Source organism: Seriola dumerili, unplaced genomic scaffold, assembly GCF_002260705.1.
Source record: "Seriola dumerili isolate Sdu_G_001 unplaced genomic scaffold, Sdu_1.0 BDQW01000081.1, whole genome shotgun sequence".
Taxonomy (NCBI): domain Eukaryota; kingdom Metazoa; phylum Chordata; class Actinopteri; order Carangiformes; family Carangidae; genus Seriola; species Seriola dumerili.
This window is the reverse complement of record NW_019174336.1, coordinates 5,120,504-5,139,100: the sequence shown is the minus strand read 5'-3', so window position 1 is coordinate 5,139,100 and position 18,597 is coordinate 5,120,504. Positions and strand designations below refer to the sequence as shown.

Genomic DNA, 18,597 nt, shown 5'->3' with positions numbered 1-18,597 from the left:
ACCTGAACTATTATTATTGCCTGCAGACATTATGTTTATCTCCTTATTAACACACTACACCTTGAGAGCTCCTACCTTCATGCCATCACCTCCAGGTGGTCCTGGCAGTCCCATGTCTCCTTTCTCACCCTGAGGACACAGACAGTGCAGTTTAATCTCCACAATAATGAAAAAAACAAACTATTCTGATCTGCAGAGCCCAAACTAAACCCAGTGGGAAAACACATTTTATGAGCTAAAGCACAACAACAGCTCAGTTTTAACAGCATTTTTCACTTCTGCTTATTAACACTTGTAATCCCTCCTTGCACGTTGCTATGACAATCAGGCAACATTAAAACTTCACATTTAGTTATCACAGAGTCACTCTCGCAAAGTGGAGAATTTACCACTGGTTTCGCCTATTTCATTCATTGGTTATGAGCCCTTAGTTGCTTTAACAAAAACCTCACATATCCCCCTGACAGAAAAAGATTCAACCTGTAATGAGCTTCTCATATGACACCTAAAATTGATTTTATAATTCTATGTGTGTGCATGTGTGGAGGAGGTATATATATATATGTATGTGTACATGTTTATGCATATACATATGTGTGTATATATATATATATATATATACTGTAAATATATTTGAATATATTTTGTTGGTTCTCATTAATTTTATTTTGAATTTCCTGATGTATGCATGTTATGTATTGCACAAAATTACTCAGTGCTTATTGGAAACTTTAATAAAATTCAAATGTTTCTTCATTTTCATTTCTAGTTACCTTTAAAGAGAAAAGGTACACTACGTTTTTATTTGAAGCTAATGTCTCTTTCAGAGGCACAGTATACTGTATAAAAGGGAGCAATACAAAACACTGTGTTTTACTGAATCTAAGATAATCCATTATTATTTTAGCAAAAACTAAATTAACCAAGCCTTGTTTTAGCAAACTGAATCCTGTGGGATCCAGCTGGGTTTGGTCCTGAGTGGAAACCTTTCACTGATTCTGTGTCAGGTTTATTTATTCTTGCTTACCTCTTTTCCCTTTTCACCTTGATCCCCCAGCTCTCCACGCAACCCAGGGATTCCCTTGGTGACAAAAAATAAATAAATATATCAAGTACATATCAATTCACTGTCTGATAAAATGCTCTTTAATTGTGGAATTCATTACTTGTGATGTCTTCTTTCCAAATCACTGAACGGGACAGATTGCTGAACAGACAATCTCAGTGCTAATGTGTCGATATGTTCAGCTATGACATAAAAACAGATGAACTGATGTTAAATGAACAAATAAATTGACTTACAATGAGACCGGGCCACCCAGGGAGTCCTCCCAGTCCTATGTCTCCCTTTTCGCCCTGAATGACAAAACACAATCTACTGTTGGCTCATACATCATAATTAAACTGGGTGTACACAAAGCCTGAAGTTCTATTTCCATATACCCCACCTTTGGTCCTCTGTCTCCCCTGGTCCCCCTGACTCCAGCCTTCCCTCGTTTCCCCTGAGGACGAGTTTGTCATGTTTTTCAATGAGGCAATCAAAAGCAAGAGGATGTACACACGCACGCATGCACACGCACGCGCGCGCGCGCACACACACACACAAAAACAGACACACGAAACAACCTAATATCTTATGTATGAATCAGTTCATGCAGTGACTGTCAGAATGGCTGTTTCTGGCCACATTCCTCTATTATCCCATGTATATGTGCCACTGCATATACATGAAAATTCCTGTTTTCAACACTAAACAAAGACTCTTCTCCAGAGTTATAAAAAGTTATAGCATTAGAATTACCAACAGAGACAATGACTGAATATTTATTTTCTTGGATTCATTACGACTGTGGATTTCCTGCTACACTGACTTACATTACTTAAAACTACATTGCACCTGCAAAACCTCTTACCCTCCTGCCAACATGTCCTGTCTTCCCTGGTGCTCCATTCCTGCCATCGTCTCCCTGTTGGGGTAAAACAAAAACTCATCAGCATCTTTAGCATCACTATGGACAAATTCCAAATGCAAAAGGAGATGTTTAGCACCTGCAGTGTAATTTGTGTGTGGCAAAATCTGTAATCAAATCAATAGAACAAAAATTGAAAAACATTTCCTTCTCAAAACACGAGAGAAAATTATTTAGATAAGAAGTGTCAGTACTTAAAAAAGTAATTAAAGACAAACCATTTCTTGAGCTGTTAACGCATTCATGTAGACTTTTTAGTGAACAATTAAATTCCCTTTTCTGGTAGGGAAATTTAAAACTACTGTAATAGTTATAGTTTGTTTGAGGCTCAAGATTTTCACATAGTCTGACATAAATGGCCAAAAAAACTATAAGATTAGTGTAGGGTTGGTTCAGCACTCCGTTTCATTCTTCATAGTGTTAGCAAACCAACCGGGGATGGTACCAAGCTAACCTAACCTCTCATTGTACTTTGGTTAAATTTCAAATGCATGTAGGAGGTAGGGGCAGCCTTTAAAAACATGTTTTGGAAATATGCTTATTCGCTTAGAATAAATATGAAGCTATAGCCATCGGCCAGTTAGCTTGGCCTAGCATCATGGCTGGAATCAGAGCGGAAACACCTTACCTTCTCCCCTTTCATGCCTTGTTTCCCCTCAGGTCCTGATCTTCCTTGCACTCCCTGCACAGCAATAATAGCTTTTTCTCATTTTGCTGATAACATAACTTTCAGAAAAACATTACAAACAACACTGTTTTGGTTAATTCTCAATAATCAATCACTACCAAACAACTAGTATAATAGATCAGCTGCTGAAGCCAAAAATGTAATTTCATCATCTGTGCTATGCACATCTGTACACTTACAGGAGTGCCTGTGGGCCCTGGGGGACCCTGGGGTCCCATCTCTCCGGGAGGCCCCTGAAAAAGAAATGGAAGAAGCACAAATACCAATGTTATAGTAGCTAAGAAAAAAAGCAGTCTTCAGCAGTTATTCAGACAATCAGACAAAGAGCTGATGTTGTACCTCAAACCCTGGGAGAGCTGGAGGACCTTGGATTCCTGGCACACCATCCTCACCCTACAGGTAATCAATATTATTGAGGCAGATTTATGGATATTTGCACACAGCTCTACATTGTTTTCAATTGATGTATTCTTCAAGAAGGCACAGTCTCATGTAGAACTGCACTGAGGTCATATTGTTGTCATGTTTACTTATAACTGTCATACAGTAGGTACCTGTTCCCCTGGTGGGCCTGGAGCTCCTGGCTCTCCCTTCAGTCCCTGTGGCCCCGGTTCCCCTTTAGCTCCCTGATCTCCCTGAGGTCCAACTTGTCCTACTGGACCCTGTCATGCAAACGTCATAAGAATGCACTTTCAATACAACACAATCACCTTGACAAGTTATTATGTTTTTTTGTTTTGTTTTCATTTGGGCGTAAAGGAGCAATTTGTTTGCCATTGCTACAGCATTAGCATTAACAGCTGTTTACTTACCAGTCCTGCCAAGAGCCTCAGCCATCGTTGCATTTACAATACAAGAGGTTATAACACAACCTCTGAGCAGAGTTACTTCTTCAGGGCAGCCTGGACACTAAAGTGACTCCTAACGGAAAGTTACGACACTCGCCAGCCTGGCTGGCGCTAGCCGGTTAGCATGCAAACTTTAGTTGAAAAAAAGAAGTAATATGAATAAAAGCCGCAAAGTTTAACATTGGCGTTGCTTTCCACCACTGGAGACAGCTCTTGGCAGGTAAAAAATTATGTTTGATGCTGAAGTTGCAATGTTTCCTCTAGATGGTAAGTAAACAGCTGTTAAATGCAAAACCTAAACAATAGCTCCTTTAAAAACTGATTTTACGTATATTTAATTAAATCAAAATCCACTTTTTGGATGGGATGCTTGGTGACTTGATTCAACAGCAACTAAATCTTGAACAGTTTTATGTAAAATAATGCAGACAACAGACATCAAATACTGTACCACTTCAAACTTCAACTATGCAAAGACAACATTTTTAAATTACTTGCAGTTCCTCAGCTGTTGGTTATCTGTATAGACACAGCTCTGCCTTGAGTTAAATGCTAACATGTTCACAGCAACAATGCTAACATGCTGATGTTAAGCAGGTACAATGTCCACCATGTTCAACATCTTAGTTCAACATGTTAGCATGCTATCATTGCTAATGACTACTAAACACAAAGTACAGCTGAGAGGAAAATAATTAGCTTTGCATGTATTTGGTCATGAACAAAAGTAATGAACAAACTGAAATTTTGGCCTAATGGTGGCACTAAATGGAAAAATGTTTGCACCAAATTTTATGGTCATACATCCAATATTTCTTGAGACATTTCAGTTTGGACCACAGTGGTGGACCGACCAACAGACTGACATTGACATATCTAGAGCCATGATGCTAATGAGGCTAAAACCCACCCTTGATGTACCCGATGCACTTCCTTATATTTATCTCATTGCTGCGAAAACTTTGTTTCATTATCAGGGCTTCAGATGTTAGCAGATGAAAAGAACAGTTGATGTAGTCTAAACTCAACATGCCTTGTGAATTCATTCAGCAGTACTGCACCACTGTAATGACCATTAAAACTTCAATACCACTGTAATTATCTCACTTTCTCTTTTAATCACTTGAAGTTGTAATCCTCAAATGAATACTTAATTCATAATGTTTGCTGTAACAGAACAAAAGGAAACTCATGCTTTTAGTAATACTGCCTCCATTAGCTACAACCCAGTCAAATGTGAGCTGTGAGAATAACTTTAGTGCAACAGATGTAATAATGATTTGAGTATATGGCAAATAAATCAAAAAAAGTGAATAATTTCCTGATACTCAATGACACTTACAGGTGGTCCCAGCCTCCCTGTGTCTCCTCTGATGCCACGTGCTCCACTTATTCCCTATGAACAAGACAAAGACAGAGCAAAATGGATTTTCCACACGCATGCTTTATACAGTGTTGCATAAAATGTTAAATGGAATCAGAGTTTACCTGAGGGCCTCCTGACCCGGGAGGTCCAGTCATTCCTGAGAGCCCAGAATCTCCCTGGAGAGATGAATGAAAATCTTTAATTTTGCTCCTTTGACATTTCTTCTAATGTAATTGACTGACAAGCAAAGAACTGAGGGTGATGCTTGTGTAGAAAAAAAGAGGATGTATTAGAAAATACAGTATGTGCCTAGCAGGGCTGGGGTCCTCTCAATGAGGTGATTATTGAGGACAAGCACTTTTATGTTTAGTTGAGTTACTCCTGTGAGGGTAAACTCTAAGATACTTCCTTTTTTTACTTTACACAAGACTGAAATATGCACTGATGTAGAGTAGGTTACAATAACAGAATAACATGGAAACTTGGACAACATGGAAAACATTTATGTTAAACTGTGGCTGTAACAATACGCAGGATAGATTTGAAAGAAGAAACTGTCATTTTACCCAACATCCATACGGGTGCATTGTTAAACCCAATTCATCTATTCATGTTACTTCACCTTGATCATCAGTTGTTAATATTGTGAAAACATTTCTGAGATACTATTGATGTTATTCTGGAAACTGTCTGGCAGCCTTCTTGTTTTGTTCCATCTGTTCCACTTGGTGTTGTATGTTCTTTTATAATTTTGTATGTCTTTTCAACATATTGTATTACTGTAAAACTGAAAACCTTAAATCAAGTATTTAAAAAATTGTGATTGTGATGATGAGTCGTTCTTGTTACCAGAAATACCATCAGTTCAATATCAATAAAAGCAATTTTAAAATACCAGGTAGAATTTTTGTCCAAATCATTGTTTTGTTTTGATTTACCTAATTAAACAGTAATTAAGAACATTATGAGTGTATGGCAGCAGCTTGTTACGGAATCTTTTTTTTTTTTACCTTATGTCCTTGAGGTCCATTTGGCCCCAGAGGTCCACGAGGGCCCGAGATTCCCTAGAATGAGCACAAACACACCACAGACAAAACTAAAAACAGATGTGTTTTGAACATGTGTGGAGACAGGAAGAAAAAATTAGATGGATCAATAAATGTCAATCACAGCTGTGAACTGTTCAGTACAGGTTAATTTGAAGGCAGTACGTCATCGACATCATCAACACATCCTGTAACAAACTCACCTTTATCCCCACCAGACCTACAGGTCCCACTTCACCCATCAACCCTGGTTCACCCTGTTCAAGAAAATGAATGTGACATCAGGAACAGTTTCTATGGATCAGTCTGATTGGTCAGTTTCATATTCCATTTATACTGATAATTAACTGACATCTTGGACAGTTTTTTCTCCGCATTTTATCATAGGGGAACTCCAGAAGCCTACAGGAACTCTATTTCTCTCTATTTCTCTATTTCTATTCTATAAATTCTTAAAATTCCTGTTGTCTATCATGACTTTTCGGACTTGAGGGATATTAAATGTCACAACGAAGAAAACATATTTGTGATCTTTCTATTAAGGCTATAAAACATTAAATAGTTCTTGATTATACATCTCTTATAGTCATATCATACAATCAAAACTTTTAAAGGATAAATACCACAAGTGTTGATCTGTCTCTCAAGTCTTTCTAACTTCCTTACTGTCTCTGTTGGACACAGCCTCCAACATCCAAAATTTTGGAAAAGTTTGGAACATGTCTGCATTTCATTAAAATGTGGCAAAAAATACTAAACACACAATTGCCACACATCTGTGAGGAGTGAAAATGCTGACCATTAGTCCAATGTGGCCCTTCTCTCCCTTTGGACCCCTTTCTCCATTTTCTCCGAGGGCTCCCCAGGGGCCTTCTCGACCAGACAAACCTGGAGGTCCCACCTCACCCTGTGGACAGGAACCACAGTCTGATCAGAAACTGCAAACATCACCCAGAGAGTCAAACTAACACAATCATCCTGCTTGTAATCAGAGATGTGAACAGGGTGAACTTTAACTTATCCTTTCACCTTCAACAAACCAAAGTAAAGTAGTAGTAATGTTTACCTTCTCCCCTTTGGGCCCAGGATCTCCAGCTTCACCAGGATGCCCGAAATCGCCCTGCAGAAGAGGAGTTAACAGAAGTCTAGAGATGCGTAGTTGTCTTTGTAGGAGCCATATATTTGATTTGTGTGATATTCCTCCGAGCACTAGGAAGTGTATGGTAAGGCCGAGGCTGTCCGCAGAAAATTTAAGCCACAAGGCAGTAAACACAGGTGTTGCTCCTTGTGAAGGGGCAAATAGTTTTTGACTGTTCTTGGACAACTTCGTGGCTGCTTTTTGTTTAACTTGGTTTACGAATCTTGTTGGAAGTCAGGGACATTTCAGATTACGGACACAAGAAAAATAAACACTTCATGATACAAAGTATTGGTAAGGACTGGATATCATTATTCCCAGGACACGTCTCAACAAGAAGAGTTTCAGTGAGCAGTCGCTAGCATACACTGTACGTTAGCGCCAACTGAAGCTCCATTTGATCTACTTTGTTCCTGTACATTGCCACGTCTTGGTGTTTGGGTCCTTTTGCTTTTAATTGTCATGGGTTTTTTTTTTGTTTGTTTTTATCCTTAATCCAAGGTTCGCCCTTTAAGCGTGCACCACATTTTATTGTTTTTCAAGACAGCCTTTTACATTCAACAAGGAACTGAAAAATTAGCACTTTAGAACACACACTACAAGCTTTCCACTTGACAACACGACAAGATAATCAGTACATATTGTAAACCAGCAGCATAGGTTTTTGTTACATAATCTGATAAGATGATTTGTTATATAATCACCATCTGACAAGAGGAGCAACTCGAGTTAAGCACTGCCACCAATGCATCATCAGAAAAATGTAAATTCACAGCTTACTATCTGTAACAGTGGTTTAATGCTTTTCAAACTGTTCTTATACCTCTTTGACAGAGCACCTGGAATCTTTTAGACATTATAAGATGATAACAATCTAATTCTACCAATAAACAAAACACAAACAAACACATCTGATCACCATCACACACTTTGTTTGTGTGACGTTATAAAGTAAACATGGTGGAGCTGATGGTGATCTGATGAGGTCCATAAATTCTTCACTGAATTGGAAAATCACCTCCTGTGAAGCTGCCCTGTCATTTATGAGACAGCAGCTCAACATGTGTGTCCACATCTGTAATCATTCACAGTGAAGATCATCTTTGCGTAAACAGCTGTAACAACTGTAACTGCACCTACCTCTTTACCCGCTGGTCCAGGTGGTCCCTGTAGGCCTTTTGGGCCCTCAAGTCCTCTATCTCCTGGGAGCCCTGGAGGACCAGGTTTCCCGCAAGACCCTATGTCCCCCTGTCAAGCACGACAACCTTATTGACACAGGTTTTTCTGTGAGAGTACACAGCTGGCTTTATGAGGCTGTCGACTGTTCCTCAACATTAAACAAAGTCTGCTTGGCTTCATGTTGCATGAAACAGATGCACTTTAACTGTTTTTTTTTTTTTAAGTTGCTTGTGGTGTGTGCAAACAGTGATGCAAACACTCAGGACCGGTGCAGCTGGAGTCACTGACCTGGTCTCCTTTCTGTCCAGGTGGTCCTTCGATTCCTGTTTGGCCAGGGAGACCCTGGGGAGATCAAAACAATCATCAACTGTCAATCAAAAGTTTTCTGTGGTACTAGTACACAAGTAAATGTAGATGCAAAAAACTGGTGATGTTTGATCCAAAAACCATCATGTTACGGCATCTAACTGTGTAAAGGTGACAGGGACTTTACAGTCATCGTATTTACTCTCTTTTCTCTCTTGTCAGTGTCACTTTTCTCTCAAAATTCAACAGAAATATAGACGAAGCTTCTCCAGAAGAGCTGCCTGTAAAATCCAGAGTGGATTTAAGATGTTACCGATCACATGCATGGCTTATGTTTGAGAAGCAGCTCATTGCAGGCCACACAATGGTAAACTTTTTATTACTTATGATGTTTGTTTGGACAGGATTAGATGGAGATAGATCACAGGTCAATGAACAAGCTTTATTTTAATTCAGAAACATGTTTACTTGACCAGTTCTGTGGTGTTTCTAATTTATCTTTTTAATGGAGCACTAGAAAAAAAATAAATAAATGATTTTGAAGTTAGATAAATAAAAAAAAATAGCTTTCTTTGCCTCATTATGAAACTTCACCGACCTGTTGTCCATCTTGTCCTGTGTGGCCAGCATCACCAGGTGAACCAGGTAAACCCTGGAGATTATAGTATCAGACATAATACATACATTTATACAGACATAAATATCATAATAAAACACTCATATTACAGAATTCTTATATGTACTGTAGTTTACCTTAGGTCCTCTTTCCCCTGCTGCTCCTAATAACCCATCAGCACCCTGTGGGCCCTGAGGAGATCCAACAAACATGCTGTTAAACAACTTTTTTATGTGTTTAGTTTTTAGAATGTGACAGATGTCTAGCTTCAGCGGGTTGTTTATTTCCAGATGACAAGCGACATAAAGAAAAACAGCAGTCGATGGTAGGTACCCACTCACTGGGATTCCTGCTGGCCCCTGTGGCCCCTGAGATCCTGGGGGCCCTATACTTCCCCTGGGTCCGGGTTTTCCAATTGCCCCATCGGCACCTGGAACACCTGGAGGGCCCTAAATATCACAGAACAGCTGTTAGAGCAATATTTAAACCTTTGTGTCAAAAGAATATCACAATAATCTAATCTGCAATTTTAATGTAACAATGTTTGAAAGACATTTTGGAGTCTGCTGAGAACAAGTTCAAGAATCACCCAGTGAAACATTTGTCATCCGTTGCAAATTTGTATCTGTTGTTGTTTTAGCGTGTCATTGTTGTAAAGTTTATTAATAACATTCAGTCAGCTGTGACTCACATCAGCTACAGACGCATCAGAGATCCAAGTCAGCACACATGCACAACAAATACATACACATGCTGTTCTGTTTTTATGAATCAGTGGTGCACATCAACAAGTACAGATGGCTGACAGTTTCCTAATTTTTGCGATGATTAGTTCATTGACTGTGATAATCAATGAACAGCAATTGTCAGCATGTGTTGTAGGGACCTCGCTGATAGAAAATCAATGACATCACCTTCTTTCATTCAATTTCAGAGCAGTGCACTGAGTTTAATGATGGAGTGAATTCTTCCACAATAAAAATGATACCATTCTGTTAAATTTGACCTTATTCATGATTGATGATTGCCACTGATACTGACGTTATCCAATTTTGCTGCGACTCAGCAATTCTACTCAAAGGCATCTTCATGAATATGTTAAGTCTGATTTGTTGATGAGAGAAGTATAGTATAGTTTTTATGTGCAGCTTCTGGCAGGTTTCTTCCTCTGGACAGACAGACAGCACCTGCACAACTGCTTGTGATGTTTGACACCAAACTTGAACTTTACTGCTTGATAATTACAGACACACCACCCTGCTGCGCACATCCTCTCTCTTCATGATGTATTTCACTTAAATACAAACACAAATTATTAAAAACATTCCTAAAAATACAGACCAACAAACTTCACTATGAACTGTAACTCACTGCTGGGCCTTGTATCCCTTTGGGTCCTTCATCTCCAGGACGGCCCTGTGATTAAAAACATGAGTTCCACTTAAGACACTGGTTGATTAAGAAACAGAAAAGTGAAACACATGGTCTGTTAGTTCCGAAGGTTTCCCTACAAATCTAACTATTTCTGCCCCAAGGAACTGTAGGTGGCCCAACTTCTGACAAATGGTCCCAAAAACAGCAACAGTAAACTCCCACCAAGCTCTCGTCAGCTGCCTCCATATCTCCAAACGTTCACCTTCTCCTTTGTTTTAGTGTCGTGATAGCACCACCAGTAAAATAAAAAAAATATCCCTCAGGATCCCAATAAGAAGCTTCAGTGAGTGTGAAGCTCATACTGAGGTTTGCTTAAAAAGTTCATAACTAAGGTACTGTTGTCCATGATACAGATTTAGATCTATAAATCTGTGATGCTCTTTGGCGTGTTTTTGATAACTGGGCTTTTGTCGGAACTTCATCAGAAAGACACAAAGAAAATGTACATGCGAACATTGGTAACATACAAATACATGTATGATATTGTACATTACATTATGCTGTGCTACTTTTACAAACTGGATTTCCTTATGGACAATAGCCCTGTTCAGACCTGGCTTAACATGCGTCTTCAGTGATCTGATCACAAGTGGTCAGCTCTAAGTTCGTCAATTCACACCTTGCTTTAAATTGCATTTCGAGTGTTTGTATTAACGTTTGTGTCAATGTGTTTGTGTGTGTGTTTGTAAGAGAGAGAGAGAGGGAGAGAGAGAGCGAGAGGCACAGAGGGGTTGAGCAAATCAGCGCACTGTGCACAGCTAAAAAATAATACAAAGTTTTGCCATTTCAAATAGTGAAATATTTTCAGAGTGATCGGACCAGATCACCACAGACAGGTGTTAATACCTGGTCTGAACAGGACCAGTGAGTTTAAATTATTGAAAACCACCGGCATCACAGTTTAAATCCATCAACAAAACGTGATGGAAGCAAAATATCTGCTTCTCTTTGATTTACAAACTCTTTTATTAAAGGCTTCTCTCACCTGAGGTCCCCGGAGTCCCTTCTCTCCAGGAGGACCTGGCAGACCCTGAAAAAGAAAAACAGACAAGGCAAGTCAGAACATGCTAATCCCACCCATGGCTCACACTTCTGTCTGAGCACTGAGAGAGAGGAAATAAGATAAAGCAGATCTGATCTTTTTTGTGTAAAACTGACATAATTTGTATTCTTGTCTCTCAACTGCAGTATGAACTCAACCTGTAAAAGCAGTTCGTATTGTTGGTCAAAGACCACAATGATGGTAAGGGAAATAACACTATAATAAACATGACACACAATAAAAATTACAAACAGCGGCAGAATGTATGATTGCAGTGCTTCTTTTTGTTCATGGTGAGCACGTTTTAGGAGCGGGATGGATTGAATCTTATCAAAATAAATAACTTATTCATATTATTTTATGCTGTTCAGATACATTTTATACCATACACTATTCACTTTATATGTAGGCTACCTGTACTCTCTGTAACACATGCAGGTTAAGATTAGATGTACCCTGTGGGGTTTTCTTGTAAACAAACACAGAGAGGCCTGATTGCTGCAGTTTGATAAAGTATGACAGATGGGGACGGGGAAAGTGGGCGTCCTTGTCTTTTAGCAACATGTAGTGTGAGGTTATCTGTTTGCTGATGCATTAAGTGCCTTAATCCAGTCACTATATTATTCTCTAGGGCTAAACTTTAAAAATGCACTGAACATAACCTTCCAGCTAAGTATGTCAAATGCCTTTATCTGCACTGAGGGATAGTTTTACTGCTGGTTGCTTCGTGAGCTACAGTGTGTACAGTGGATAGTAGGAAACAATCGGTGAGTTTTAACTAATTCATCCCTTTGATGAATTGTTGTTGTTGTTCTTTAAACACTCTTTCATGACTGCATTTGCTATTACCTCACTTCGGCTGCTACCTGCAAAGAAAGTTAGAAAACTTACCTGAACTAATAACAAAAACAAAGTTTTTAATGAATTGTGAATCCTGAACAGTTATTTTATCTCAAGGACAGTGAGGACTGTATTGTCACACGGTTAAGAGAAAATCAGAGGTTTAAAGCTTTCACTTTTTGGCAAACACTGATCCCCACCGGCTCTGTCTACTCTCTGTCTTATTACATTTTCTTTTATTCCCTCTGAGAATAAAGTATAGACATGATATTTCAAAAAACCTTTGCAGTAAAACACAGAACCTGACTCAGGCTGTACATGTCTTCCTTTTGTTGACAGCATTATTTGCTAGAGTGTGGCTGTCAGTGCTTCCAGTGAAGTGAACACGAAAGCGTCCAGTTTACCAGCGTATTTAGTGTTCAAGCCGGCAGCTGATGAATCCACCTCCTTGGTACTGTATGATTTCACTCTATGTCACATTGATGGATTTCACTACAGCAGTGAGCAACCATGTGAGTGAGCAGAGTGTGTGGCCAATGACACTGCAAGGAGGACTGTGGGGAAGAAGTGAACTTCAGAAAACAGTCTGACTTCCATTACTGAAACTAACCCCTTCCATGCAAGAGGGACTTTCTTATTCCCAGATCTAACCAACCAAAAGACAGGAGGACTGATTTATAGGGTGCAGAAACTTTGATGAGTTTCAAGAGGAAAGTTTGACCTTTCAGCCTCACCCAAGACTTCAAAACAGAGCAGAAGACTCAGAGGGGAAAACATCAGTTTACACAATTTGTCTAATTATGGAAACAACAACAAAACAAAGCTTCATTTAAGTTTCTGCTGTTTCTGTCTGTGGATACAGTAGATGCTAGCACAGAGGCTCGTATGTGTTTACTTGTGTTACTGCTGTGTGTTCATGGACATTTACACTCAATGAGCACTTTATTAGGAACACCTGTACACCTGTTTGGTCATGCAGTTATCCAATCAGCCAATCTTAAAGTGCAATGCAATAATTGTTGGTGCCAGACAGGCTGGTTTGAGTATTTCTGAAACTGCTGATCTCCTGAGATTTTCACAACAGCCTCTAGCATTTTTTACTAAGTTTGGTGAGAAAAACAAAAACATCCAGTGAGCGGCAGCTCTGCATATAGAAACACCTTGTTGATGAGAGAGGTCAGAGGAAAATGACCAGACTAGTTGGAGCTGACAGAACTATGGTAACTCGTATTACAACTCTTTACAACTGTGGTGAACAGAAAAGCTTCTCAGAATCAACAACAAGCTTGAGGTGGATGAGCTACAACAGCAGAAGACCATGTCAGCCTGTCAGCCAAGAACAAAGATCTGAGGCTGCAGGGGGCACAGGTTCACCAAAACTGGACAGTTAAAGTTAAAAGTGTAGAATGGTCTGATGAATTTGGATTTCTGCTGAGGCATAAACTTATGACCACAGTTTATCATCTTCTAATGGATACCTTCAGCAGGATAATGCTCTATGTCACAAAGAAAAAGTCGTCTCAAACTGGTTTCATGAACATGAGAGCTTCAGTGGCCTCCCCAGTCTCCAGACCTGAATTCAGTAGAAACCTTTGGGATGTGGTAGAACAGGAGGTTGGCAGCATGAACGTGCAGCTTACAAATCTGCAGAAATGATGTGATGCAGTCATGTCAACATGGAGCAGAGGAAAGTTTCTCACACCTTGTGGAATCAATGCCATGAAGAATTGAGGCTGTTTTGAGAACAAAGGGAGGAACTACCCAGTATTAGTATGGTGTTGTTAATAAAGTGCTTGGTGAATTTCATTGGATGTTTATTCGTTTTGATGGAGTTTAATTTCACATGAGTCCAGTGTTAGAGGCCTGTTGGTTTTCCTGGAGATATGAAATGATCCTGGTTCCAACAGGCAGTAAATAACAAATATATGGTCGTTTTTCTAACTATTGCACAGTATTTGAACCTGTAGCAGGTTCCATGATAAATGTGCTACACAATAAGATACAGTTATTGAAGTAGTGTTGAAACCATGGTCGTATGTAAACAAAACATGTACAGAATGTCACTTTTCAACTACATTTAAATAAGTATTGACTTAGACCTGCAACCCCCCCCCCCCCCCAGACCCATACTTACTGTAAGGATATAAATTGCAAACAGTGTCAAGCACATACTGTACAGTGGAACTATTGCAGGACAACAGTGAAACTCAGTTATTTGTCCTCCATCAGCTGAACGTGTCACGTCACTCTGCCATTAGTTTTGCCAGCAGTGCCCCCGACAAAATCAATCACTGTGTCCTGTTCGCTTCCATAAACTGGCAGTCCCTGCACACCAGCTGCACACTTCACTGGTTTATAGACCAAACCCTCCTTGGCGTGACCCCATCATCGCCGCTGTCTTAATCAAATCCTCTCAACAATACTCAGTCCTTCTCTCATATAGTCCTAACAGTTACCAGGGGTCCATGGATAGAAAATAAAAAAAAAACTAAAATTGACTGTACACTTACGGCAGGTCCTGGCTTCCCGACAGGCCCAGATAAACCTCGTAAACCTGGCTCACCCTGGTGGAGAAGAAAATAAGAGATTATTAGTCTGACTTTTCTTGTCACATTTAATGTTGCAGTGTTTGCAAACATAGAGATTTTAACAACTCAAGTATATAAGAAAAACGTCTGCACTTTGTCAGCAAATGTTAGCAAAAATATCTGAATATCATTTATAATAAACTTTTTAGCATCTTTTACTGTTGTCATGAGGCTTTAACATCGCAGACAGGTGAGACAAAGATGACCATACCCTTTCTCCCATAAAACCTGGAGGCCCACGCATGCCCACGTTCCCCTGGATACCCTAATGGGAGAGGGAACAACAGACGGAAGAACTGAATTATCAATTAATGTCATAAATCCAGCACCACACAACAGCTACCAGAGGGACGGCCCTGGATAGTTGTTATTAGCTTGTTCTACATCTTGATAATTTTGTCAAGGCTCCATAATCAGTGCTTTCCAGTGCCAAGTCTTATTGTGCAACAATACGTTATACTGTACATGTATTGTATATCCTGTGTACAGTGTATGTGCTATGAAAAGGTAGTGGAGGTGCATTCCTTGTATCTGCCCGGCTGAAAAATCACTTACATACATGCCTAATGGGCCCTGAGGTCCCTCCATGCCTGGCTTCCCTGTGAAACCCTGACAAAACACACACACAAAACACACACACAAAACGCACACACAAAACGCAAACACAAAAAGCACATCTATGTAAGATAAAATTGACAAAATACACAAACACACACACACACACACAACCAGTATCTGTGCACCTGTGGACTCACCATCTCTCCTGGGGGTCCTGGTAAGCCTGGAGGTCCTGTCTTCCCTGGTGGCCCCTATCAGATGAAAACACTCCATCACCAAACGGCCAAAGTACAAATCAATGTTTATCTACCTAGCCAATCAGATTTGCAGGACTGCACAGATATGTATGGCAACATTCACAGTGAAAATAAGGATTTTTCTACATGTAAAGAAATCTGAAATCTTTTGAAAAAATGCTTGTTGGCTGTCTGACCACACGTTAAATTAGAAGATTGATGTTCCTGACGTTTTAGCTGAATGAGTCTGATGTGTCCTTTGTTTTTCATCTTTGAACAAAACATTGTTATCTGTGGGCTGCCATATTTGCATACACTGTACATAAAGACGGATATAGCCTCCGTGACATCACCCACATGTTTCTGAAGAGTGGGCTCAGAGTGGGCTGCTCTGCTGTCGTCATCATTCTGTCAATCATGCATAACTTAAAGCCTTAATAAAATTTAAACGGGTGAGTAATCAGTTGTCATGAAGGAGCAAATTAGCTACAGAGACCAAAACCGTTTTTTGTACCAGGCTGTAAACATGTTTATTTCTGCTGTAAAGTTGGGCATTTTAACATGGGAGTCTATGAGGATTGAATCACTGATGGAGCCAGCCTCAATTGGCCGTTCAACAAACTGCTTTCTGGCACTTCGGTGTTGGCTTCATTTTTCAGCCGCTTGCATATTTACAGTCAACCCAGCTGCTATTTCTCGAGTTATACGCATCAAAGGAGCTGTTCATCTCCAAATTTCCTGCCTGGCTGCCACAACTCTGAAGAAGTCAGTTTCAAGTCCTCTGTCCTTCAGATGACAAAGCCGCAGAGTGACAACTTGGCGTACCAGAGAACCTGGTGGACCATCTGCTCCTCTCTCCCCAGCAACCCCTTGAAAACCCTAAAAAAGTGACAGTAATAAAAGACAAATGTAGTGAAAAGGGACAGAGAGGAATGAGAAAACATAATGAGAATTGCAAAGCCGCCTAAAAATACCAAATGCAAATGTGAAACAAACTGCCATTTATATCTTGCAAATAACAGACGTGCAGTGAACAGTTATATTTTTGGTTTTTAGACGAGTTGATTCAGAATTTTACTAATAGTCGCTTAATCTACCATTTAATTGCTTCTTGGTCGTTCATTTAATGGAACTCATGAAGCTACTGCCTAAATGTCATTATGGATAATGTATTGGTAATTAAGAATTTAGATTAACACTCTTTAACAGGCTGTATTTGTCTTTAATTAATAATAATGTGGTGACTGTAAATTTGGTAATACAAAACTTGTTCGTCAGCAGCAGTACATTTAGATTAATAAATCCAGTAGGATTAAAAGTTTTAACAAAAACTGTTGAACACAAAATATTTGTTCTGTGGCTCTTTTTCATGGTTTTGACTCTTTAGTTTCAACTTTTGGACAAAAACACATGTAGGTGCAATGTTGAGGTGACCAAATACTTTTGGTCATTGAGTGTGTCTATACTATTATACAGTATGTGTAGGCATATGTGTGATACATACACACATGCACACTCAGCCGTTTAGCCAACACACCTGATCTGTTTAACTGGCTGGTAGCAGGTTCTGTTGTGTCCTTTTAAAATATGTTTTTGGCAGCGTTCGTTGAGTTTCCTGCTCACAAATCTATAAAATCCTCCATAATTTGAACCTGGGATATCTTGTAAAACTGTAATAATGTGTTTGTATTCAACTGAACCCTGAAGCTGGGGGCAAAGAGCCAAAAAACGCAGAGGTGCAGGGATGATGTCACAAACTGAACGCTGAGGTTGTCCTGCAGCTAACAGTCTTACCGTCAGTCCTTTACTGCCGTCACTGCCAGTTGCACCTGAGGGACCCTGAAACAGAGACAGAGAAAATACCAGAGATGCAATTTTTCCCAGCAGCAGAGGTCATGTAAGGAATGAATGTATAAACTCAGGACATGAATATTCAGTCTCTTAATCAATTTCATTTAAACTTTTATCATTGTTATAACACACAAAAACATGGCAATACTGATTATGAAGATGGAAACTCTCAATAATGTACTGTAATGTAATATGTCAGAATTAGACAAATCTTCCAGCCAAGTAAAACTCTGTCTCTCAATATTGGATAAAATGTAGTGATGAATAAATGAGTCGGGGATACAACATGAACTCTACCGTAGATGTACAACAGCTCATCACAGTACTGTACAAAGACTGCCTCCTACTGTCTGAACCAACAATTACTTCAGAGGAGTAACCTCAACTCAACTTGGGAGAAGGTTTGACATTTTTAGGGCATTTTCATCTTGGTAGTGTTTCAGTATGTCACTCTTCAAAACCATCACCCAACAGCCATCTAATCTTGTATTCAGAGAAGAATTTTTTAAAGTGTGTGACTATGTGCAGTGAAATGTCTGTTGCCTCTGTAGTCATCACTCTACAAAGCCCTCTTTCCTCTAAAAGTCAAAGCTGGGAATCAAACCCAGTGATAAAGACTGTGTGGAATAAGTCCATGTTTATTGGAAATAATTCACAAAATAATAAACACTGGTCCACTGGCAGAAAGTAAAGACAACACACAAAAACAACATTTATAGGTGATGGGATTGAAATATGATAGAGAATGGGAACCTGTATACCAGGCTTTCCTTCTGCTCCCTCTGGTCCAGGTGGCCCCAGCAAACCCTGGGAGGAATCAACCAAAAACACACACAGACACAAAAGACACACACATGCAAACTGTTCATCCTGTAAACCTCTTTTTTTTTG

At 39.5% G+C, this 18,597-nt stretch overlaps 1 protein-coding gene across 1 annotated transcript in view; it reads right to left on the bottom strand.

Moving 5' to 3' along the window:
* Positions 1 to 18,597, bottom strand: part of col27a1 (collagen type XXVII alpha 1 chain) — a 70,263-nt gene that overhangs the window by 9,307 nt on the left and 42,359 nt on the right. The window contains exons 20-42 of the mRNA XM_022744445.1: positions 18,460 to 18,513; positions 17,650 to 17,694; positions 15,817 to 15,870; positions 15,273 to 15,326; positions 14,984 to 15,037; positions 11,577 to 11,621; positions 9,499 to 9,606; positions 9,295 to 9,348; positions 9,140 to 9,193; positions 8,524 to 8,577; positions 8,197 to 8,304; positions 6,985 to 7,038; positions 6,718 to 6,825; positions 6,122 to 6,175; positions 5,883 to 5,936; positions 4,995 to 5,048; positions 4,849 to 4,902; positions 3,213 to 3,320; positions 2,998 to 3,051; positions 2,838 to 2,891; positions 1,914 to 1,967; positions 1,028 to 1,081; positions 76 to 129 (exon numbers count right to left, since the gene is read on the bottom strand). Coding sequence (XP_022600166.1) covers positions 76 to 129; positions 1,028 to 1,081; positions 1,914 to 1,967; positions 2,838 to 2,891; positions 2,998 to 3,051; positions 3,213 to 3,320; positions 4,849 to 4,902; positions 4,995 to 5,048; positions 5,883 to 5,936; positions 6,122 to 6,175; positions 6,718 to 6,825; positions 6,985 to 7,038; positions 8,197 to 8,304; positions 8,524 to 8,577; positions 9,140 to 9,193; positions 9,295 to 9,348; positions 9,499 to 9,606; positions 11,577 to 11,621; positions 14,984 to 15,037; positions 15,273 to 15,326; positions 15,817 to 15,870; positions 17,650 to 17,694; positions 18,460 to 18,513 — 1,440 coding nt within the window. The remainder of the gene's footprint in view (positions 1 to 75; positions 130 to 1,027; positions 1,082 to 1,913; positions 1,968 to 2,837; positions 2,892 to 2,997; positions 3,052 to 3,212; positions 3,321 to 4,848; positions 4,903 to 4,994; positions 5,049 to 5,882; positions 5,937 to 6,121; positions 6,176 to 6,717; positions 6,826 to 6,984; positions 7,039 to 8,196; positions 8,305 to 8,523; positions 8,578 to 9,139; positions 9,194 to 9,294; positions 9,349 to 9,498; positions 9,607 to 11,576; positions 11,622 to 14,983; positions 15,038 to 15,272; positions 15,327 to 15,816; positions 15,871 to 17,649; positions 17,695 to 18,459; positions 18,514 to 18,597) is intronic.